This window comes from Lepisma saccharinum, chromosome 26 (genome assembly GCF_977018435.1).
Source record: "Lepisma saccharinum chromosome 26, izLepSacc3.1, whole genome shotgun sequence".
In the NCBI taxonomy this organism is placed as follows: domain Eukaryota; kingdom Metazoa; phylum Arthropoda; class Insecta; order Zygentoma; family Lepismatidae; genus Lepisma; species Lepisma saccharinum.
Genome location: NC_139254.1, coordinates 4192893 through 4217743, shown reverse-complemented (window position 1 = coordinate 4217743; position 24851 = coordinate 4192893). Strand labels below are relative to the sequence as shown.

Genomic DNA, 24851 nt, shown 5'->3' with positions numbered 1-24851 from the left:
GAATGATTCTTATAATGAAGAACATGTCTGAATGTGAATTAACCAAAAAAAAATTAAATTTTCTCATCAAGACTGCAGTTCGAGAAAAGTCAGGACATGGATTAAAAATTGTGTACAGTCCCTACCAAATTGGGACGTTTGCTATCTATGCATAAATGGTTATAAAAGTAAAATTACTAAAATAGTAGGCTGCAGACTTCTGGTGTCTGCCTCTCTCCAGAAACAAGACATTTATTTATGAAAGAAGAAAATCGCAATTCTTGCAAAATCTTAAAAATCGTCCATGTTATTTTTGTATGTTTTTATAGGTTCGTATTAAAATATTTCATGGCTCGAAGGGGGGAGGAGGGGCATGGTCCCCTTGGATACGGGCCTGAGTGCACATGAATATACAGTTGTGTCTTGCGTACATCAGATTATAATTTGTGCGTGCGTGTGTTGTGACTAATTTCACTTTAAAACCACAGATTAAAACTATAATAGTGGACAGCAAGGATACTTGAAAACAGGCTTCACAGTTTTCTCAAGGTAAAATTAATTTACTACAATTAATTATTTAATTTGCATTGATGAAATTTTCGATTAATGGCTAAAACTTTGCTAAACGATCATGTTAGGGAATTTAAATATGTAAGTTCTGCTAGCAAATGCATATAAAATTCACAAAACAACAGGGAAGGAACAAAAATAAATCTAAAAATGATAAAAATGTAACAAAAACTGATAAAAAAATACTGAAAATTCCCTAAAAGCCCAATAAAAGACTGGAAAATTGATGGAAATGCAAAGCAAAAACAATGTTTTCTGGTTCTAATTGAAGAAAGACCACTATCAGGTTTAGCATTGTCTTCATGGCCCAGAAAGAAATAAGATTTTTCATAAACTTCCTAGTCCTAGTGATTATAAAGTGAAGTTTATAGACACTAAAAAGGAACAGTCGTGCTCACTTGAACCCGAAAACTTAGGTGGTCATATTGAGACGTGACCACTTAACGCTCTCGGCCAGCGTGTCGGCGTTGTCTCCCAATTGTGTTTCACAAAATTGCAAGCATATTTATTTTTAATTATCTCTGGTTAAGTTTCAGTATCGACCTCATAAAAAAATAGGGTTCGTATCCCGGCCTGGGTATGAATGTTTGCGAGTGTCCATTCATCAATGTCATCATCCCCACATTCGCAATTAGCCAAAGTAGCACAAAAGCGAAGTAAAATAAAGCAAATCAATCCAACCAAAAAATGAAGAGGGAGACAAGGAGGGGTGAGGGTATATTTTCTCGGGGTGAATCATATGTGATACACACAGAGAAATATTTGTTTCAACTAATATGCCACATATTTATCTAATTTTATTTGTTCGCTGGAGCGTGCCACTTGTCCCTCCACTGGCATCGCTCTATTGAGTTTCACTCCTTTTTATCTTGAACATCTTAAATTTACAATAAATGCTGGGGATTTTAAAATTTTGGTTCCTAGGCTATTCTTTATTTTGGTCTTTGCCGACATTGTTATTATTATTACTATTATCAGTGGCGGCGATTAGGGGGCGAGGGGGGCAGTTGCCCCCCACTTTTTGCCACTTTTGCCTCTGCATTATGCTAAACCCTATATACGAGGGAAAGAAAACTGCCTTTGCACCCCGCCCCCAGTTTTGTCAACTTGCCCCCCTAGTTTTGGAACCCAATCGCCGCCACTGACTATTATTATTATTATTATTAACAGTTTTGTCATAATGGTACTTCACTTACACTAATTACATGCTCTGTATCAATAACACTTGTAAACTGATTTAAAATTCATTCATTAAATTTCGATAAAACATTTCATTTTGCTGTTATCACAATATTAAGGAATTTTAATAGTAGATGCAATTTGTCACTTCTCCACCTTCAGCATCTTATTTTCGTGCGGCCTATAGCCTAGGATAGCCTAGTGCAAATCCACCTGAATAAATGTTAAATTAATATAATAATAAAGAGCGAACACCTGGCTCCTCTGATACTTAACGCTGACGATAAATGTTCAAGAAACATAGTTAAAGGTAATCCCGTTCAACGTACACATACATTCACATTATTTCAACATCTTATAACAGCCTTTAATGCACTACCCGCTGACAGTATTTTTACCAAACATGAGGAATGGATTTATATATGTCGATACCCAGGCCTAAGATCATCGTGAGCCCCCCTGTCTATTATATATAATTTCAGTTATAGCTAGACCTCGGATTTTTAGGTCCTAAAAAGTGTACTTTTAGGTTCCTAAAATAGGCTCTAAAATCCTAAAATAGGCTCTAAAAATCCTAAAATAGGCTCTAAAATCCTAAAATAGGTTCTAAAAATCCTAAAATAGGCTCTAAAATTCCTAAAATAGGTTCTAAAAACCCTAAAATAGGCTCTAAAATCCTAAAATAGGTTCTAAAAATCCTAAAATAGGCTCTAAAATCCTAAAATAGGCTCTAAAAATCCTAAAATAGGTTCTAAAAATCCTAAAATAGGCTCTAAAAATCCTAAAATAGGTTCTAAAAATCCTAAAATAGGTTCTAAAAATCCTAAAATAGGTTCTAAAATCCTAAAATAGGCTCTAAAAATCCTAAAATAGGCTCTAAAAATCCTAAAATAGGCTCTAAAATCCTAAAATAGGCTCTAAAATCCTAAAATAGGCTCTAAAATCCTAAAATAGGTTCTAAAAATCCTAAAATAGGCTCTAAAAATCCTAAAATGCGCTCTAAAAATCCTAAAATAGGCTCTAAAAATCCTAAAATAGGCTCTAAAATCCTAAAATAGGTTCTAAAAATCCTAAAATAGGTTCTAAAAATCCTAAAATAGGCTCTAAAAATCCTAAAATAGATTCTAAAATCCTAAAATAGGCTCTAAAAATCCTAAAATAGGCTCTAAAATCCTAAAATAGGTTCTAAAATCCTGAAATAGGTTCTAAAAATCGTGAAGTAGGTTCTGGGATAACTTAAAATGGTTCAAAATTCCTGAATATTCGGATTATTTACAATCGTTAAAATCAAAATTTCACAAGGACCGTAAGAAATTTTAATAGGTATAGTATATAACAACAAAATATTAATTTCCTCACCAAATTTTAATTTCTTTACATCACTTTCAAAATTATCCACAAATTATTTGTAATACTATGTTTGTGCTGTTAGCAAATATCAGGTGGCTACTCACTTGTAATTCCTTGAATTCCGTAAATCATGCGTGAATTATTGGCACTGGGTAGTGTTGCCCACGGGACGAGACGGGACAGGCTTTTAAAAATTCGAGACGAGACGATATTGTGTTATGCATAAAGAACAACGCAAATCCTTGACGTTTTAACTTTTCAAAATATTTTTCATTATTAAAAAACAAAAAAACCTGTATCGCATATGTTACACTTGTTTTGTCACAGGTGTTAGGCTACGAATGGTCTACAAATTCACGTTCAATGCCAAATAGACACGCTGGAAACAAAAGTGAAACAATAACGCATTGGATCCATACAATTTGATATCTTATAAATGTGTTGAACTAACAAGTAGGGTTCATTAAGATTTTCTTTGATATTCCTACTTTTCATATTTTTATCACATTTCAAATATCTCATATATTTTTACATTTTGAGGCCCTTTTTATAGCAATATTTGCCCAGTGTAGTTCCAGCACTGTAGCCCCCTCTAAGTCGTGCCTGCTAATCATACACACGGCTTATTAAGAATCGAGTGCTTCTTCTACTCACTGTTATTTCAGCACAAATTAATGGAAGACATCAAACCACCATCTTTGTTCCAAGGATCGCTTTTACCTCTCAGGAATTAACCTTCGAATTTACTGAGTATGCGCCAGGGGCATTTGAATAAACATTCGGTACATTTGTTAGTTCTTATGTATGAAACGCTGTGTCAGAATGAAGCGGCCAAAAATATGGCAACATCGCACTTGCTTATGAAACTGATCGAGATAATATATTTTGAGATATGCTGAATTTGTTTTGTGTGTAACTATAAAAATTTACACTTGTCCTGTCCAGAAGACTGATATTTAGAAGATTAATTTTCGGTTTACAGTTTGTAATTGGGAAATACAGCCACGGATATAGATCTTCTTTACAAGCAGAGGGATTAGGGTACGATGGCCAATCTGCATCCTATACTATCCCTCCCCTCCATCAAGACAACACAAACAGGATAATTAAATAAGCTTCCACCTCAAACACAGAGGCATATTAAATGTGATTCCTATCCCACCCTCCTTCACAAAATATTCTCGCTTCCTCCCATAAAATCTTCTCCAGTAACATATTTTGTAACTTAGTTACAAATTATGAATGTAAATTGTGAAAAAATGTCGAATAAATCGCTACACATTTTCCCCTTGAACACTGCTCCACAGTACTCTTAACGAAACTAGACACTTTCTCAAATCAAGCACGTTGTAGACGGTTGAGTAAGAATTAGTAAGTCAGTTGTCTCACATGTCCATTATGTTGTAAATTTTCCTTGTTAGTCTATTTGTTAAGTAAATAATTCACAATTGTTAATAATACTAACTGATATGAATAAGAGATAAACCCCCACCCTAGCTTGACCTTTGACCTAATTCCGTCATAGTCCAGTTTAGCTTACCGAAACAAGCATAGGCGTTTAACAAACTATTTATTGACATGCTAGTGCCTACTAATCCGAATAAAATGCAAATATAGCTTAGCAGTGTATTAATAACCGACAACTGGCAAATGCAGAGAACACGCATCGACATGTACATGACACAATATCCACAAATCCGAACTGTTTTCACCAACATCGAAAAAGAAGCGACAAGTTCTAGACTAATGTTAAAACAATACAAATTAATACACTTCACACACTCAAGGTAGCATAGATTGTAGTGAATGCATTCAAGTTTAATTGAAAGCACATTAATTGAAGTAAAAGGGGAAGAAAACGTAACAAAGTAGAACGGCACACAACATGAGAGAAAATCAAAACGGAACAGGTAACTACACCACAATACTTACCAGTTCTGCACGTTGTATATAATATCTGTAGATATACATGCACACATATCGATAACTCCGAAGTAATTACACAAAATAATACACACGAAACGCACTAAAACATTGCCAATTGCAACCGATTTCAGCAAAGGCGCCCAACGTCATTCATCTTATCTAACATCGAATCATTCCCTCTCTGCTGCTGTTTTGGACAGGTGACGAGTAGCGCTCCTGGTGGCGTGGTCCGAAAGCATTGATCGTCGTTGTTTTTCACTCTCGCTTATTTAAAATTACATTTTAGAAGGTAAATGAATGAGAAGCAAGTCATACTTGAAATGAAATAATACAATAGTGTCTATTTCGCCACACAACTTAGAATAGGGTAGGGTGAGGAAATACGTAGTTTAGTGAAAAGTGAGACTGTATCGTTTTCTCTGCAAAACTACAACATTCCGCTTGACGTTAGTCAAAGCTTCTTAAATGGAGGGGAGGTAGCACAGATAGAACTACCTTTCTTGACCATTCGGTAGAAAATAAACATTCTTGATTCCAATTTCTACATGGGAATAGTGAATACAACAGAACGCCTTGGTTCTCGAGGTAAACCTCGAGCATATCAAAGCGGAACCATGAAATTTCATGTTTACGAAAATAATAAAAAACTAGATTTAATAACTCTCTCAGGAGTGTCCCTTTGAGAATTGTGTTTCTCTACATTTGAAAGGTCCAAATCGTTGCTTCATGACTTCCCTCCATTCAACGTGATATTTATGCTTTAACAGTGGCGGCGATTAGAGGGGCGGGGGGCAGTTGCCCTCCAATTTTGCAACTTTTACTTCTACACTATGCTAAAGCTCATCTTCCAATGGAGAGTAAACTGTACTTGCCCCCCTAGTTTTGTAACCCAATCGCCGCCACTATCCTTTAATTACTTTTACCTATTTTGAACACATTGAACAATTGACAACCAGTGGCGAAGCGTGGTGTCACTGGAAGGGTAGGCACAAGCATGTGAATGAGGGGATGAAGGGGCGATTTAATGTCGTTATATTTGAGTTTTTTTCAAAATATGAAAACGTAACCCCTAAAGCTAAAACAACCACTAAATTGCCTCAATCTCATAAAAATTAGTAGCACGTTAACAAACATTTAAACTATACAAAAAGTATCAACTCAACTATTTATGCTGTACAATATATACAGGGTGATTGAGAATTCCTATTACATACTTCTAGGGGTTGTAGAGGGAACTTAGTAGATGATGTCCGGAAACGTACCATTTGGTACTACACAGATGACAAGATCACAAAATTTCACATCTCCCGCTTTACCTGCGTCACTACAATGGCTGCTGGATGTGGCGACCCTGAAGTTCGTTGCAAACAGTGTACCTCCGAAGGATGTATGCATACACACACGCTCAAAAATACCTGGTGTGCTGAATCGTGTCTGCTTCATCTAGAACTCGTGCAACCAGGTCTTCCTCCGACACTACAGGAGTTTAATAAACAAGACTCTTCATGTGGCTCCATACGAAAAAGTAGAAAGGAGTTAGATCCGGCGATCTTGGTGGCCAAGGAGATGGTCCACCGCGACCTATCCACCTGTCCCCGTATGTTTGATTGAGATGTTGTTGGACGTCATGGGAAAAGTGTGCGGGTGCGCCATCATGTTGGAACCACAGAGGACGTTGGAAGCAGCACATATGACATCAGGTGACTGAAGATGTCACCCTCCGTCATGTGGGTTGCTTACCGTGAAGCGGGAGATGTGAAATTATGTGATCTTGTCATCTGTGTAGTACCAAAACGGTACGTTTCCGGACATGGGGTCCTTATCAAAACTTAATCTACTAAGTCCCCTCTACAACCCCTAGAAGTGTGTAATAGGAAATCTGAATCACCCTGTATATATATACACACCTCTACACATAAAATTAGGTAAAATAAAAGTGTACAAGATATTCTTAAAATGGTTGCATTCATTTTCGTGTCCCCATTCTAGAATACTGTTCATCCATCTGGAACATGGCTGTCCATTCTCATACCTCCAGATCGACAGTGTTCTCAGCTTTTTCCTCTCCATTGTTCGATTTAGAGGAGCAGCCCTAAGACATCTATCCAAGAGAGATCTGGTCGAAAATTTACACATTAACACTCTAGAATCACGTAGATACATTGCAGATATGAAATTTCTACGTTAGGTCTCAAATGGAAGCTTGAGATGTAGCATCCCACTTCACGAACTCTCTCTCAAAGTACCTGAACATAAACATGGAGCAAGGAAACTTTCCACAGTGTAACTCCCAGACTCTCACTCATACAACGTTCTTGATTCCATAGACTTCCTAATCAGTTTAACAACGTCTCAAACCAAATAGATATTTTCAACTGTTATTCTGTTATCACCAACCTACAATTTTTTTTTAAATAAATAGGGGAGACCTGGTTGATTTGCCCGTGTTTTTATGTTTAAATTTTTGGAGCTCTTAAACATTACTATATACTATTGATGAGTAATACCTGCAGATTCCTCTTAAAACTTGTAAAGTTATTGTTTGTTTTTCGAAGCGTGTCAGCATTGTCAATTCACACCGTATATGGGGTAAGTTGACTATAGTATGTGCGAGGCCAGTTGACAATATGTGTAATTCTACATCTCATATGGTTTGAATTATTTCAAACAATATACTGCTTTAAAAATTACATATTGCAAAAATGTTTTCAAATGAACAAACATAAATGTTCAAAATTTAAAATAAAAAAATATTACAAAAGTGTTTACCGAATTTTTTATATTTATATCACAAATACAAAGGCAATAGACTGTCCTATAATCCTATTGTAATTGTATATTATTAAAAATAATGTGTCTATATGTTAAGCTATTTATAATTAAACAATTAATTCGAGAACAATTAATCAACAATATTGTCAACCCGCCCCAGTCTCCCCTAATGTTATTGTGAAACTGAGCTCTGTTTATCTTGGTACTGTTTTGTTTTGTTTTACTGTTTTATTATTGTTGTTTCTTTTCGTATTAAAATGGTTTATTCTGTACTAGTGATTTCACTAAATAAATAAATCTATCTGTGGAAACTGTGCATGTGCATAATGACAATATACGTACAATTACCAAGCAAATTGTCCATCACCATGTTTCAATTCTTTGTTTCACGCAATGAGAGCTTCAATAATTGAAACAAAATGACAAACAAGCTGCTGACAATCTCTGCACCAGCATGCGTAAAATCTAATCCTTAAAAGCATTAGTTTCATTTTCTTACATAAAACTTTATATAATTTAAAGGTTCCGTTTCCAATAAATTTGTCAATGCGGATGTTCGTATGAGTTATACTTTGTAAACATTTTTAAGAAAGTGTAACATACAATTGTAAAGGGGAAGGTTTTTCTTTTTGAATCTAATATCTGTGAAATAAGGGGGGGTGGGAGACGGATATTTTAATGTAAAGCAATTATGTATATATTATAATGGAAAAGCTGTTACTTCCAAAAAAAAGAATGAATGAATAAAAGCGCTAGGTTACAAGATTAAAATTAATGAAAACTATGGACAATTAGCCGAGAAATACTTGTGAATCCCACTGTACATTATGATTTCCTCACTAACGTTCTTCTTTGTTCTACATTTCAGGCAGTTTTCGAGAGGCTGGTAGACATAATATGCGACAAGATGTCTGAGAGCTTAGATTCTGATCCCAACTTAATGAACACCTCGAAAGGGACAAGGTTGACAGATGCCCCCGCCCCTCAGAACGGCAACTGTCAATGCTAACCGACCTCCTTCAGTTCCCGACGGAGAGTTCATAGAAATCACAACTACAGAATGACGCTTGAGGGACAAGTCGTGGAGCCAGGAGTGAGGAATCTATAGAGACAGTGAAATTAAGAAAAATCAATAATTATTCTTTAAATTACTTGTTCTGCCCCATTTGAAAGAAACTTTTTTAAAAAAAATGACAAGACATTGATGTATAAAATATTGTAATTTATTTTTTTCCGATACTTAGATATTTATTGTAATATCTGTGAGCTTCTCTTCTGAAAACAGGTGGACAGAACGAACAGGTTACTTTTTATCTGATCATTATGCATAAGGGAATGTTTCCGAGGGGGCAGAACAGGGGGTACTAGCTGCACACTTCTGTCAGAAATACGTGGATAATAATTGAGAAAAAGCAATTGTATTCACAAACACACAGAGGTAGCAGAAACACTTTTTGAAAGACGCTGGATAGGGTTACATATCAGCTGATGGCGACTAACAGAGTATTTACAGTACCCAGCCAGAGGATGGCACCTCATTCCTTGACGGTGTGGTACCAAAGGAAGGGTGGGATAAATGAAAATAAAGAATAAGCCGAGATGTTGGTTTGTCTTGTCTGTTATAATAAGGAACTAATGTGAGTGTCGAGTGAATCTAGACTTGTGAAATAAAGTGTTCTATTAAACAAGGTAGGCGCATACTTGAAAATTTAAAAGTAAATATATATATATATATGAGCCATGACCATTGCTGTAAATTGTACATAGCAGAATGTTTGTTTGATATATATATAACTTAGCTCCTTGTCACTGTATGAATGTGTATATTCGCTTGGAGCTTGATGAATACAAACTACAGTCTGGCGGAAAGGGGAGGGGAGGGGAGGGGAACTATCTAAACTTTCATTTCATTATAGAACTTGAGGGATGGAATGGGCTACAAGAGTCCTTTTCTCTGTCCTGATGTCAATTATTGAAAATCCATTGTTAATAGGGGACAGGAGAGTAGCATGAATTGTTGATTGTGAAACATTCCAGACAAAATAACAATAATGATGATAGTATTATTTTAAGAAGGAGCACAAAGCGTGTCAATAATGAATCTTCAGGTATATTACTGTGCAGTTTTGAGACGAGGGAGACAAGCAGGAAGTTGGCTACCAATATCTTCTACCTATAAGTAATGTTTTGCTCAGGTTCGCAATGTTTCATCATCGAAAATTTCTATAGGAATCTTCATCAGTATGCATAGACTTTAGTATAATGTTAACTTCCTTCAAACTTAACTAGTTCGAAACGAACTCCTCAGAAGCTAGAATGTGACCATTCATCACGTGATTATATCTTCAACTTGAATAATAGAAAATCTCTAACAGTAAAATAATCAGAAGCACCTTACAATCGTATCCTCAACCCAAACAATGTCGAATCTCACAACAATCAGAAGATAGTACTCGTATCTTCAGTTCAAACCTTATAATAATCACATCTTCAGCTCAAGTCACATTTCATAAACAATTATACAATTCAAAGTATCAGAACTAATTCTCACGTCTTTCTGAGCCACGTTGTCTAATTCGTGTAGTTTTGAGGGAGACACTTATTTTCAAAGTAAGTACTTAAAAACAGAAAGGTGTGTACCTTTTAAAGCTCTCGCCACGAAAACAGTCCAGTCAAGGTTACGCCACCCACCTACAGTGTTGCCAATGAGCAACAATTTCAATCGAGGAAATCAACCGTGTACGTACAACCGAGCAGCTTAGAAGAAGTGTGGCAACCCTGGAGGACCAGGGGTGTAGAGGAGGGAAGGGGAAGATCCGACCTTGACTTGACAGTTTTCGTGGCGAGAGCTTTAGTGAGAATAATGAACTATTTATTTAATGAAACTTATTTTAAACTTACACTTGCTATTACAATAACCAATACTGAGTATTGTATTTCATTTTACAGATAAATGTACTGAATCTATTTTGTTATAAACATGATCTGGAAGTGCGGAGCACATTGTACATGTATATAATTGTCTTAGTGACTTTTTTGTGTTGTACATGTTCACAATGTTGTGATTAAAGCTGTGAAGAAGTTACATAACAAACCCTCCCCCACGATGAAACAGTTCTCTCTGGCAAAGCTTGTCATGTAGAGATATTTCAAAACGTGTATGTTATGTGCCATGTTAACAATTAAAAAAAAAAGAATTGTCACTTCTTAATGTGAGCATACTGCTATAGTTTTTAAAAACACTTGTTGTAAGATGCAGATTGAAAAATTGCAGAAATATTATTTTTTTGCCCAAAAAAAAAATGATTTAGAATGAAGAAACAAAACTCGTTGTAAGTGTTATAGGTTGGTATCACATAGTTAGTTGCGGTTGCAAGTGTTTTATAGTTCGGTGATGCATATTATCTTCCACCCTCGTCTCAGAATGGAAGTGTTCCTTAAAGAAAACAAAACAGGAGTTGGATGTGGAGAAATATGGACAAGTCTCCGCCTGTGAAGATGTCACCTGTATCTCTCCTAATTGTATAAATCTGTAGAGTGTATTGTGGGGTCCTCCAGTCCTTATGGCTTGTAAATCCCACCCCATATCCTCATAGCTATTCCCACTGAAAATATATATAGAGAGATAAAAAAATTAAAAAATTACTTATGTTATATAAATAAATATATATATATTTCAATTCCAGCAAGAGGATTGTGAGGACCTGGATTATCACAAAAGTTTAGAAATAAACCTTGTTGTCTGAATTTGCTTTTTCTTTCAATACCTGTAAGAACATTAGGTGGGGTGCATAAGTATTACCAAGCAAATTGTCCACTACTATGCTCGTGCACTTTGTTATACGCAATGAAAGATTCAAAAACTTAAACAAAACTCCAAACAAGCTACTGACACTCTCTGTACCAGCATACTTAAAAAGCTGTTCCTTAAAAACACGTTAGATTCAAGATAAAAATTAATGGAAATGCTAATGGACAATTTGCCCAGCAATACTTGAGCATCCCACTGTACCAAGACGAGAACAAGACTCTTCGATTCTTGTCGAGACGAGACAGTAAAATCGAAATCAAAACTTAGGCCCAGTTTAGACGAAAGCATTTCCTTTAACATTTTTGCTAGCATAAATGCTTCCAAAAAACTTACAGCATTTTTTTAATAGCAGACAGTACTTTCATTAGCATTTGCAATTGCGGTGCGAAGCGTGCTGTTAGATAATATTTACAGCACGAAAGGGGCACCATGAGTTACACCGTATATGGTTCGGAGCCGTTGATTATAATTGAAACTAAAGTATTCTTCTATACGTGCACAATATCTGCTGTAAAGTACAAATTTAATCAGGGCCATTGATTTGTACCTAACACCTTTTTATGGAAAACGTTATTCCTCTCGGTTGAATAGTTTCACAGCAGGACCACATCATTCATACAAAATAAATTAAGTTATGAAAATCTTAGCTTCTTCATCAGTTACAAGATATAGCACGAATGTAATACTATTTCACAATGCTAATGCATGTTGTTATATCCAAATCGTAGGTAAAATCAACTTCTACAATCATTGTTCATTTTTGGATTAGCACATCACCATTTATTTATTAGAAAATGTTTTGTTTATCTGATTTATCACAGAAAAAGTATAATTATCTTTGCACAACAATCGCTTTCATGATACTAATTATCATCAGAACAGTTATCACCCAAGAAATAAACAATTTCTTAATATTGACTAGTGTCAGATCATTTGTGATTTATGTCATGACGTTATTGTTACACAGCAGGGGTCATTACTTGAAATAATATTGCAGAACTAAAATTCTCGCTACAGTCGAGAACATGTTGTACAGTCACGGACACTTCTGGGTGGTAACAACTCCATTAACTTTCAATGGGATCATTACAACCCAAAAGTATCCTTGATGCATATATTCCATATTTAGTTTAAGTAGAATGGTTCCAGCTTTCATTGCCACAGCACACAAACGCAGAGTATTCAGAATGTTGATAAGAGCATTGGAATTGTAGGTTAATGTAGACGTAGAAAGATTGTCATATTGGAAATTAAACTTTTTTCTTTTAGTTAGGATTCTAAGAAATATCCCTCCTTTCCTATAACAGGTACATTCACATGGTTATTATTTTGTAGTATTAACAATAGTGGCGCAGGAACGAAGTTTACATGGATACGTTGTAACACCCTAAATCCTTTGATCCCAATTCTACCCTTTGTGCCATTCCTGAAATAATTTGACAAAACAAACTATACTACCTTTGAGAGAATCTCGCTTTTAGCAGTTAAGGTTTGTTTAGTCTATATAAGTTCAACTGGTTCTTCCTGTGGAAGCAGTTTAATGTGTGATTAACGAAATAAATCTTCCATTACTACAGTATTAATATACAAACTGTTGTTAAGTGTTTATTGATAATAATACTTATTATTGTACTTGTGACATTTGACAGCATGAGAATTTACATACTTCATGTACAAATTTACATTTTGGAATTACTTTTGTTATAAATGTGGTATTGTATTATTATGGGGAGGGGGTAAAAATGTATCTCTGTTGCCAGGCATGCTTGAGTGTTGTGAGGAGGGGGGGCTGCCATGCCCCCGTTAACTTGCATTGTTGCATTTTTCCTGACTGATCTGTTGGACACTGCTGTTAACATGACCATTACATTTTGCACCATAAAGTATAGAAAATCACCTACTCAGCAAGTCTTATGAAAAGTCAAAAGCAGTGTTGCAAGATGCACTGTTATTGTGAGAAGCATGAGTTGAAATAAGACATGGACGTTCTTATGCATTTAGAAACTGGCAGTCCTGGCAGTTCTCCAGTATTCCCTCTCACAATAAAGAGGAACAATGGATAATATTCAATTTAGATTGCTAATGGAACACTAATTGCCATTACCACATCGGCGACTGTTGGAGAGGCAGATGACTGTGTACTGACTCGCTTGGTACCACGAGCGGCTTCAGCATTCGCGGAGTCCCGGCTGCAATCCACGCCGGCCATCGCTATCTGAGGGTCGTCATGTCTTCTGCCCAGTGCACTCTTCTCTCGCTGCCGTCCACCAGTTTCTCGTGCATCTTCCACTTGTCCCTGTAGCTGCGGACACACAGCACGCACACCACGATGAGGCTGAGTTGAAGAACGAGCCAAGAGACGCAGATGCCGATGAGGGCGCCCCTTTCTATGCACACGCCTTCGTCCCAGCCACCGTCTCCTGAAACAAGACATCGGAAGTATCAAGTCTGTATTCGGGTCTTACCTTTAGCACACTCTATTGACCTCCGCTCCGTCCTTCGACATCACAAAATTTCAGTGTGTTAATGGTAAGAGTTCTTAATCTAACATGAATAACCTAACAACGAATGCATTTACGCTGACGTCAGAAGACGGAGGGTGTGTTGGATAAGGTGAGCGAGCACATAATTCTTTAGGATGGATATGGAGTGGAAATTTCATTTGTTACAAAAACTACAAGATACGGGTGTCCAAAAAGTCACCCAACAAAGATTGTGAAAGTACTTAACTTTTGTACAAAAAGCGATAGAGACATGAACCTTGCACTGGTTCTTAACTTTGTCTATATGGATGTTCTTTAAACATTAAACAAGAAAATTATTCTCTACATGAACGTTCAGTATGGGAGAGAAGTTACTAAAGTGCAAAAAAGTTTTTGTACGAAGTAAAAAAAAAAACATGCATAAGAGACAGCTATGGAGTAGTTTGCATTAATTTCCGATGTGTATTGATGATCTTGGTGGTTATTTATCGAATTTTTGAAAGGTAGATAATTTTTTATGCGTTTTGTGCATTATATGACGACTTACGGGGTTTATTGTGACATATCCACAAAAATGTTTTGTTTTTTTTCGAAATTACGAGGTGTACTGGCAACATTGGTCGTGTCAGAGGACAGTACCACGTGTGCCACACATCTGGCTATGTTATTTAATCAATGCCCACATGAAATAAAATATTTGAAATTTATCGTACATAGGATAAATTTCAAATATTTGGTAGTAACAACACTTTCGTTTCCATAAACGGGTATTCTTCATTCAGTCAGTCAGAATTACCACAAAGTCATGTCAAACTGTGAAATACCGATCATCGTTATTGCAATTCTTAGGCTTAGTTTTTTCTACAACGTCAATCATAAAATATTTACTTTTCTCGTCTTCATTCTTCCATTATTTTCATGCTAATATTACTTCCAAAATGGTAACCCCTGAGGAGAATAGGTTGGTTAATTCCTCTAGCTTTTTGATAGAGATTATACTCTGGGGATAACATCTAGGGCTAGGATATTTATGCCTTCATATCTTCTTCCTAGTAGTCTAGAAACGTATTTGTTTTAGTATTTGCTTCTTTGTGACTAATTATGGCCTTTAAGATGCTGAAACATTTTTGTGCATTATTTAGCATTTTTGGTCCAATAAGGCATTGCTTGGAATTTTATGTCATATTTTCGTACTTCAGGAGCTTATTCTTAGTGGCGTGCCCAGGATTTTCGAAAGGATGGTGTTAGGTATACATTTTTTGTAGTCAGCACTCATTTTACCATGTTTTCCTGCATTTGATGTTCTTTTTTAGAAATACTGGGCCAAACGGGGGGGTTATAACCCCCCACCAACCCCCCTTGGGCACGCCACTGCATATTCTTTTATATATTTAGCGATTTATTAAAGTATAGATTTTTTCTGTGTCAGTTGATGTTGAACGCAACTTTTAGATATATAAAAGTGTGCTAGGTGATAATCGTTAGTAATTTATCTTTGAAAACTTGCAAAATCTTTGTACCATGCCGCAACTCAAAAACTTAAACATTGAACATGATAGGGCTAGTTGCAACTGATTGGATCTGGAGTGGTAATAAAAGAATCATTTTCATTTCAGAATTAATATTTACATTTTGGATTATAAATTATGAGATTGCTGGTTAAAGTTCTCTATTTCTAGCATATTTAATACAGCTAAGGGGAGAATATTTTACGCCGCTTTTATGTCACTTTTGGATAATCGCAACGATGTGGATGGATGTTGATAATATGAAATGGATGAAAGGACAATCACAAATACATGGACAGGACACAGCGTGAGCCCCGCAGAAGATTATACTGACTATTGATCCAGTCGCCAGATCCCCGTTGGCCTGAAGAAATGCACCCCAGGGTGTACTACGAAGAAGAGAGATTGACACTAGAGTTCTCTTAGGAAAAGTCATCCCTTACACCCCATGTGTGCCTTTGTTAAGAGCAAATAATGAACTGAATAATGTTACACGGCAAGTTGGCAAGAAAAAAATACCGAGAATACCCAAGATATCGATAATACTCACGGTATATCGATATTTTGACGTTCGGTATATCGATAGCAGATGATATAATACTTAACGTCGATCGGATGTTTAGTTTCTTAGATAAATTACAAAATTTGGAACTAAATTTAAATATTTAAAACTAATCTATAATATTTAGAACTAAATAATCCCTTTTATATGAATAACTTAGTAGTTTTATACATTATTCATAATTAATATTCATATATTTATAAAACCTATACATAAATTATTCCCATAAAAAGGAATTATTTAATTATAAACATTATAAATTAGTTCTAAATATTTTAATTTATTTTCCTGGAGTTTACGGTTATTACAAGCGTAAGAAAACAGTTTTTCTTTGTGACGTTTCAGGAGAACACACACTCCCTTCATCAGACATTTATTTTCATTTTGACTAAAGATACAGTTATAACAATGGTTAACAATTTTTTAAACAAAAATAATCCGTTATATAATGGATGTTGTCAATGTTACATTGTTGTAATATAGCAACATAACTGAAAACAAGCAGTCTGTTTTATTTTTATTTCAGATAAAAAAAATTGATCACATTATTTTTTATTTAAAATTATGAATCCTAAATATCATCAGGTAATTCAAAGTCATCATTGTTTTCACAAAGTCTCTTGATGTTTTCTGTTATATTAAATTTTAAAGATGGTGGCTTACTCCATTTGTGAAAAAGAAAACTCCATACTGGATCTATGTTACCATTTTCATTATTTAATTTATTCCAGTGTTCTTCTGCAATGAACGAAGCTTTCCAGACATACCATTGCTAAACATTGTTATAACTGTATCTTTAGTCAAAATGAAAAATGTCTGGCGAAGGAAGCGTGTGTTCTCCTGAAACGTCACAACGAAAAACTGTTTTCTTATGCTTGTAATAACCGTAAACTACAGGAAATTATTTTTCTATAATGCAAGCAATGCGTACATACAAGAGAAACTATTATTTTAACTTAGTTCTAAATATTATAGTTTAGTTCTAATCACTAAACACGCGACCGACGTTAGCTATTATATTATTTACTATCGATATGATAGTCAGTAGGCTTGCCCTGTAGTTATACATAAATGCAGCCTGATATAACATAGATACACATATGAGGAAAATCACAAAGCAGTGTTAACCAGCTACAATATTGAAATTGTAGACAATAGGGAAGGATAATGGGGGAAGCATTTTGGAAACTCGACAGACACTCTTTCCCTCAGATCCGATTAGAATTCCTCAATCAGACGCGACGGACTCAAAGGGGTCATTCGCCAGGAGATGTTTACTTGTCGCGAGTCCTCAAGCCAACGCCTTCGACCCGGGCCTTCTCTGGAAGTCCAGCGGGCCCCCCAGAGGGTCGTGTCAATTTACTTATGACTCTCCTGCGGAAGTAAACTTCCATTCCTGTCCTTGCAACAGGTCCTTGGGGCTACATAGAGGAATGAACAGGACTTCTTATACTACAATGTTAACTTTTTGGCCTTTCTTCTCCGGATATTATGGAGAGACTCCTTTTCAACTCAAGTGACACTCTAAAGAATCTAGTTTTTTTTTTTTTTTTGCGCGGATGCACTTTCCACCAAATTAGAAATGGGTTCCAGCACGACATCTACGATACGTACAATAATCTCCTCAACTTATTGCAGATTACTTGTTACTCTACACTGTAAAATGTTGAAAGAGAAATGATGTATTTAAAACCGTAAAAATGATCATGGCCGTTTTTAAAGTTTCAACGGCTATTACATAGTTAACCAAATTAATTTAAATTTATTTAGTGTATAGAAATATATTTGTTGTGCATACAAATAAAATTTATTAACATAATTATGTTTTGTTTATGATAAAATATTCCAATTTAATTTGAATTTATTTCATATATCTCATTGCTGTACTGTAGATCAACATATACGTATGTGTGTCATATGTGTGTGTGTAAGTATCTGACGCCATGTTTTCTTCTCACTCCAGCCATAGTAGAGAGAGATGACGGCATGAAAACGTCTGAGCTCTCTGGAAAGAGATCGTGTCCCATCTTCTAAATCGTCAGGCACAGTGTTCAATTTGAACGGCAGAATGCTGTAAAGTTTATTATAACTTACAAGAAATTGTATTCTATTAAATGAAAGGAGACAATATTAGAATAAAAAAAAACATTGTACCCACGAGAGTACTCAGTTATCTTCTAGGAAGTAATAAACCTGAGAAAATTTATTATGTTGTTCATTCGACTCAGGAAATTACAGTCGAAAAGAAGACGAGATTCTGACCGGTATAACAGTCCTTGTGCATCTTTCCACAGATCAAATACAAACTACTCATGCATTCAGCGGGTCAAAATCAACTATTATTGCATTCTTTCTGTTATAAGAAGCTACAAATGAGCTAAAGTAGCTAAAAACTAATTTATCTTTCTGAGAAAGATGTTTGAGAAAATGTATTTGAGATCACAGAAAGAGTGCTTTCATGATTACTGACTTGGATTCTATTATTGATATAGCTCCAAGGATTTTTTTAATGTCAATTTTGTTATTTGCGATTTTTCTCACGTTGGCTAATCTGTTCTCTCCTCCCTTGATGTGAACAACGAGTGAGCGATATAACGGTTACATGAAGGAGGAAAAATAATAAATGAATTAATTAAAATGTTTTGGGTACCTCGGCACATATGGCTATTTTACACCCTTCAAAATGTACGAGGAAACTCCTTCTATCTAAAACTCTTACCTTAAAGTTAAGACCCCTGAGAAAGTTTAAAATGGCAAGGTTGTAAAGGGACCTGCACAGGACGTACACAACACATTGAAAAGGCGTGAGGCTACACATAGAAAGCAAAAGGCAAATGAATATTACAAACTTTGATTAGCGTGTTAATCTAATGTCTAAAATTATGTTAAAATAAAAAGCACTAAAGAAGCAAGGTTAAGTAAAAAAGTAGATAAACCGGTAAATATACCGAAGAAGAAAATGCAAAAACACACACCTGGGAAGATGACAATGCTGGAGTTACCATCAAGTTCCGTGACGCTGCCTGGCAGGGGACTGTGGACCACGATCTCACGCTCCAGAGGAACGTCCCGGTAGATGAGGAAACTTGAGTCCTCATCGTCCTCGGGAGAGGACTCATTCAGCTCCCTACGTCGTCTCCCGTAGGATGAGAATCCGCCACAATCCACCTGTAAGGAGGAGGATTTTACTACGCCTATTTTCCTTCAACATTTTCCGCACATCTTTGACATATCCATCTGCAAATGTTGAAATAATGTAACACAGACGCTAGCGCCATCTAACGAGGGTACTGTTGAGTTCCTTCTTCATTGTTTTGCTCCCAGGGAGAAGCGAATGAAAACTTGTCCTCTGTGCAAGTAGTAAGAACCAACGAAACCGTGGGAAGGAAAACAAGTGCATGAAGGCAAAAACGCGACTGAAGCTACCAGCCGTTTGCAGCAGCGCACACGGCGCACAGACTAAGAACGTAAAGGCACTCACTCTTCACTGAGACTGGCCTCTATATCTGTTGGTTGCCGGGGACTATAAGAATTCAACGGGCGCTGTGGTAGCCATGCTTGATGATATGGCATCTTTCCTGGTGACTGTTCCGTTGTTTTCTGCCTTGCAAAGTGTCCGTGCACTGGATTTGATGATTGTAATAACTGATTTAAAGTTGCAGTAGGCCCTGTTGGCTGACACAGTTAATGGATTGATTGTGCTGTGCTGCATTTTGGGTTTCATACAAACAGGTTGCAATTTTGGGCACTCATTTTGGTATAAGTACAGTCAGCCGCAATTGTGTGTTGCCTAACAATAAGGCGGTGGCCGAACATGCCATTGAAGATTTGCTATTGATCTTCGCTTATCGCCGCCGAGTTAGACAACACGCATTACGCCAGCAGGAAGGACAACACCTCACCAATGTTTATGTTTACATTTTTAACACGGTTCATTAGCAAGACTACACAGCCACAGCGTACTTTCAATTAGTTATTCTTACTTGATTCGTCGTTACTTTCAACTGATAATCTCTACCTCCTTCTTTACTCTCAATTTAACCGCACTAAGATAAATTCCACATAATTATAGTAGCCACTGTAATCAACAAAATTTATTCAATCCAAATCTCATTTGTGAAGGTCCTGACTGTTTGCCGTAGCCACTTTCCACGCATGGGCCAGCAGTGAATATTTTGCCAGTGGAGAAATCTTGAAAGAAGCCGGAACCAGAATGAGATGACACCGGTGTTGCCCTTTCGCAACGGTCACGGAGGGGAGGGGGTGGTGAAGGCAGGGGGAGGCATGGTGGCAAGTCTTTACACCATGGGGGGGAGGTCCTCTGGCCCACGGCCTGTGCTCTGTCCTCCGGTTTAGGATACAACCGAGAAGAATTCCTAGTTCCCTGATATGTCGCTAGGTGTGTCTGTATCGCGCCAGGGCAGGAAAACTCTTTTCATGCCAACCTCCAGGGCACTCTTAAGAATATAGGTGTACCATTTTTATTGCGTGTGACTGTACACTGTCAAACATCACTTACCGGTCGGCAATCCTTCACGCAGAACTGAACCAAGACATCGAACTTCACGATGGGATACCTCGGGAACTTGAACGCCCTGAACTGGGAGAAGAGAGATCTGGAACCTGGAACTTTCTGGAGTGCTGGAAAGGTCTGGCTTTCCGTTGGACACCCCCGTTCGTCCAGCAAGAGATAGGACGCTTCTCCGCTTTCGCTACTGGCCACCAGATGGCCAGCCGAGATGTCGTACACGCCTGCAAGATGGAGAAATTATGTCAATTTTCCTTTGCTCTAATTCGGAAAGTTTTCAACAGTTACTTTAGAACAATTAAATTGTTTTACTGGAAATCTGTGACGTGGAGGAAGATCTGAAATTGGCAACACTGTTTCCAACTATGTCTACTCTGAATGCTAAAATGAAAGGATTTCGTAGAATCGCCAAAGTAAAAAAAATGTATGTGCTTCGTTTCATGCCAAATTTAGAACATCCACACTTTATTGAAATTCGTCATTTCTAATTGCACTTGAAGACTTCAGTGTTATGTTCCATCTTAAAAATAAATAAAACAATTAAAGTCTTCACATATTTATTTTATTACAATTAATGATCACGTAATTTATTTGCAAGAAAATTTCCAGCAGAAAGTAACTGTAAAAAAAACTAACAGTTACTTTTCGCGTACAAGTAACTCATTTACCTTGTATGTTTTATTAAATTTGATGGGGGCGATTGCCCACCTTTCTCCGCCAAGTTACGCCAATACACCCCAAAATCTCTCTCATTTTTATCTATGAGAAAACAATTTACAGCGCTGTAAAGCTGAGGTAATATCAAGTTTCGCTATCCCGTTTCCGAAAATTTCTAGCAATATACGAGGGGCGAACAAAAATCACAGGTAAGGATGGTAGTTGAGGTGGAAATCAAATGACCTTGTACTCACTGTCATCGTCAATGTCGATTCGTAGCTCCAAATCTTCTCCGAGCTGCGTCTCTATCGCTTCTCTTCCAGACCGGTCCAAGATTCGTAAACGAACTGTAGGTGGCACTGCGGACGAGTTTACAACCCCCACAACAGCACCGCCAAGAAATGGACTGAAGATAAGAATAGTAGAGATTAGTTAATTAAGTTTATTTGAGAGTAAAACTAGCCTAATCCAAACATTGTACATTCTTACATGATTATAAAGTCTAGTTTGAAGCATGATGAATCCTTTGGGTGAAATATACGAACTATCTTTAATAGAATTCATGTGAGGAGGATCGATGATTCTTACTGGCCTACTGGAAGAATTATGTTTTGTTCTCTGTACTGACCCATTACGAAGTGTATTTTTAGAACGTCACACATGTACAAATAATACGTATAAAAGGGGACGCAAAAGTGACTTTGCACTTCGAAAATTACGAAAGCATTTTATGGTCTGTGCTGTACATTACTTCACTTTTGTGTGTGTTCAAACAGCACAGTAGCTGGATATTTTGGAGCCCTAGGCAAGATTGTGATTTGGCGTCCTCCTATTTAGCCCTAATGCCTTAAAATTTAAGACCCTAATTTCAGTATGTTACTTTATTTAGATTATTTACGAGTTCGGAATATTTTATTAGCAGAATAAATATTTGGAGTAATGAGTTATGACAAGTTTAAAAGTTTATTCGATATGTTTGTAATTATGATTACCATGTCTACTCTGACTTGCTGTACAGCAGTGGTTTAAATCAGGGTTGTTAAAGGTACAGGAATTTTTAATAAATTCAATTCCGGTCCAGGAGAGAAAATCAGCAAGCGTAAATGAATTCTGGACCGTAAAGAACCTTTTTATCTGTTCAATTCGGAACCATTTTTTTTTTCCGGCTCAATTTTAATTCGGTCCAGGAACTAATTTTCCGGTTCATTTAAAAACGGTCCGGGAACCTTTTTTGGGATCAATTTAAATACGGTCCAGGAACCTTTTTTCAATGAAACAATAAGCAACTTGGACCGAATTTAAATTGTGCGAGAAAAAAGTTTCCGGTCTGCAGCGGAACACAATAGAACCCTTTAGAATTTTTGGGTTCCAGGACCTCTTAACAACCCTGGTTTACATTATTGTTGCCAATAGGCCTACATCTTTCTATCAATGTTAATTACACGGTGCAAGACGATAGCATAGAAAGAGAATCCATTTAAATATGGTGTTAGTAGTAGCAGTGGAACTTAAAAAGATAAATATAGTAATTAGTTTTTTTAGGTGCAATGGCGTGCCCATATTTTCGAAAGGGGGAGGTTACATACACTTTGTTTTAGCAGTCAGTGCTCATTTTGCCATCATTTCCTGCCTTTGTCGCTCCTCATTTTAAGGAGTACTGGGCCAAAAGGAGGTAATGACCCCCCCCCCTTTGGGAACGCCACTGATTAGATGGTAGGCAATATGAGGTAAAATAAAATGAAGGAAGATTAGGATATATTAGTATTATAGTGTAAAAAAGGTAAAAAAAGGTAAAGTGTTCCCCTGTGCTTAGCACCACGCCATGAAGGCGTATAGGTGGTGTGGGGGTAACGCCCCACACTTTCTTGATCCGGTCGTGAGTGGGGGTGATGTGATCAGCATCACGCCCCTGACCGCCTTTACCCCCCAGGGTTTCCCCCAGGTACCCACGTTATTCGACGCTGGGTGTGCGCCGGGGCCGCTTCCATCGTTAGAAAAGTTCCCGGATTTGAACCGGCCGGGGATCGAACCCGGGACCTTTAGCATGGTAGTCAGACGCGTTACCGAGAATTTTGTAGTCGTATGTTGAGAGAATAAGAATGGAAGAAAAATGAAATTAAGAGAAAGTAAAGAAAACAAGAATAGAAGAAACGAAGGATGGTGGTGGAGTTGTTAGAGTGACGCGCTACGAAACCAGAGGTCCAGGTTCGAAGCCTGTGTGTATAATTGTGTTTATCTCATCCGCATCGCCGTGATTAACCCATGAGGCAGAAAAGTGACGTAAAATAGCCGAAACAGAACGAGAGGAAGAAACGTTTATTGATTTGACTTGGTTCATTTCGTTTTCTGCCACCTTTGGCTAACCGCGACGATGAGGATGAGTAATGATACGATGAAATTGTTGCAGGGTCAATCACAATGAACAGCCGATGGCGAAGTGGTAACGTTGTCGCCTTCAAATCAAGGGGTCCCGGGTTCGATACCCGATGGAGAGACATTTTAAACTGTAGGTCCAGTCCCAATTAGCCTTCTGTGCATAAAGTTGACTTTAAACTCAAATCAATCAATCCATCAACAATGAACACCCATGCCCAGGCCAGGATTCGAACCCGGGGCCCCAGGCGTCGTAGCGCGCCGTGATAACCATTCCGCCACGCAGGTCGGCAAAAGGAAAGAAGGAAAACTATTGGACGAAAGAAATAACCAATCAATACAAGGAATTGATTGATTGATTTGTTGTTTTAAGTCCACTTTATGCACAGTAAGACTAATCGGAACTGGGCCTACAGTTTAAAGTGGGGTCCGCACCACTATGTGCCTCCACCGGGTATCGAACCCAAGACCTCTTGATTACAAGGCGATGAATACAAGAAGGAATGTCTGAATGAATACATAAAAAGAGAATGTGTTGCTGTTAGTTTTGAATTAGCAACTAGTACAACTTCATTGTGAATGTTATAAAAAGATGACAGTCACAAATGAAAGAGTAAATAAATGAAACACACGTAATTAATAAATCAAAGAAGATGAAGTGGAAGGAAGATAGGTGAAGGTCACGTACTCTCGTCCCCCAAAGGCTATACATATTCCCTCTTCCTCGCGTTCACCTTAACAGCCGGGATCATCAGCTACTCAGAGCCAGGCAAACTAACGAGATTAACAAAACAGCTTCGAAACGTCACGTGGCTATCAGCAGTAATATTCTGCCAGCGACGCCTTCGTGGAAATCTTGCACTAAGCTTTGTTGGCCGGGGACAAATTATAATCGGAGGATTTCTAATAAACAGTCAAAAAGAGGTTGGATTATGATGACCATAGGAAAGAACTGCGAAGAGTTCCGTCTAGTGTTGCCAGATTCTGTAAATTAAAAACTGGGATATCTGTCTAAAAAATATATTCTAGTTCCGTCATTACATTATGAGACTGGCACTGGAATATCGAACATTTACAACGAGTTAACTTTATAAGTAACGTATTGAAAGAAAGAACATTGGACAGTGGGATCCATAAGTATTGATCAGCAAAT

At 37.1% G+C, this 24851-nt stretch overlaps 2 protein-coding genes across 10 annotated transcripts in view; one reads left to right on the top strand and one right to left on the bottom strand.

Annotated features, from left to right (window-relative positions):
- The window catches only part of Rab3 (RAS oncogene family member Rab3), a 192159-nt gene extending 180636 nt beyond the window's left edge, over positions 1 to 11523 (top strand). For all 6 annotated transcript variants that reach the window (XM_083112790.1, XM_083112788.1, XM_083112791.1 and 3 more), the window contains one exon: positions 8645 to 11523. In XM_083112790.1, coding sequence (XP_082968916.1) covers positions 8645 to 8785 — 141 coding nt within the window. In that variant the 3' untranslated portion in view covers positions 8786 to 11523. The remainder of the gene's footprint in view (positions 1 to 8644) is intronic.
- A 1636-nt stretch (positions 11524 to 13159) lies between these two features.
- Positions 13160 to 24851, bottom strand: part of LOC145979527 (uncharacterized) — a 62123-nt gene continuing 50431 nt past the window's right edge. For all 4 annotated transcript variants that reach the window (XM_083112473.1, XM_083112476.1, XM_083112475.1 and 1 more), the window contains exons 9-12: positions 21580 to 21731; positions 20660 to 20892; positions 19116 to 19308; positions 13160 to 14007 (exon numbers count right to left, since the gene is read on the bottom strand). In XM_083112473.1, coding sequence (XP_082968599.1) covers positions 13799 to 14007; positions 19116 to 19308; positions 20660 to 20892; positions 21580 to 21731 — 787 coding nt within the window. In that variant the 3' untranslated portion in view covers positions 13160 to 13798. The remainder of the gene's footprint in view (positions 14008 to 19115; positions 19309 to 20659; positions 20893 to 21579; positions 21732 to 24851) is intronic.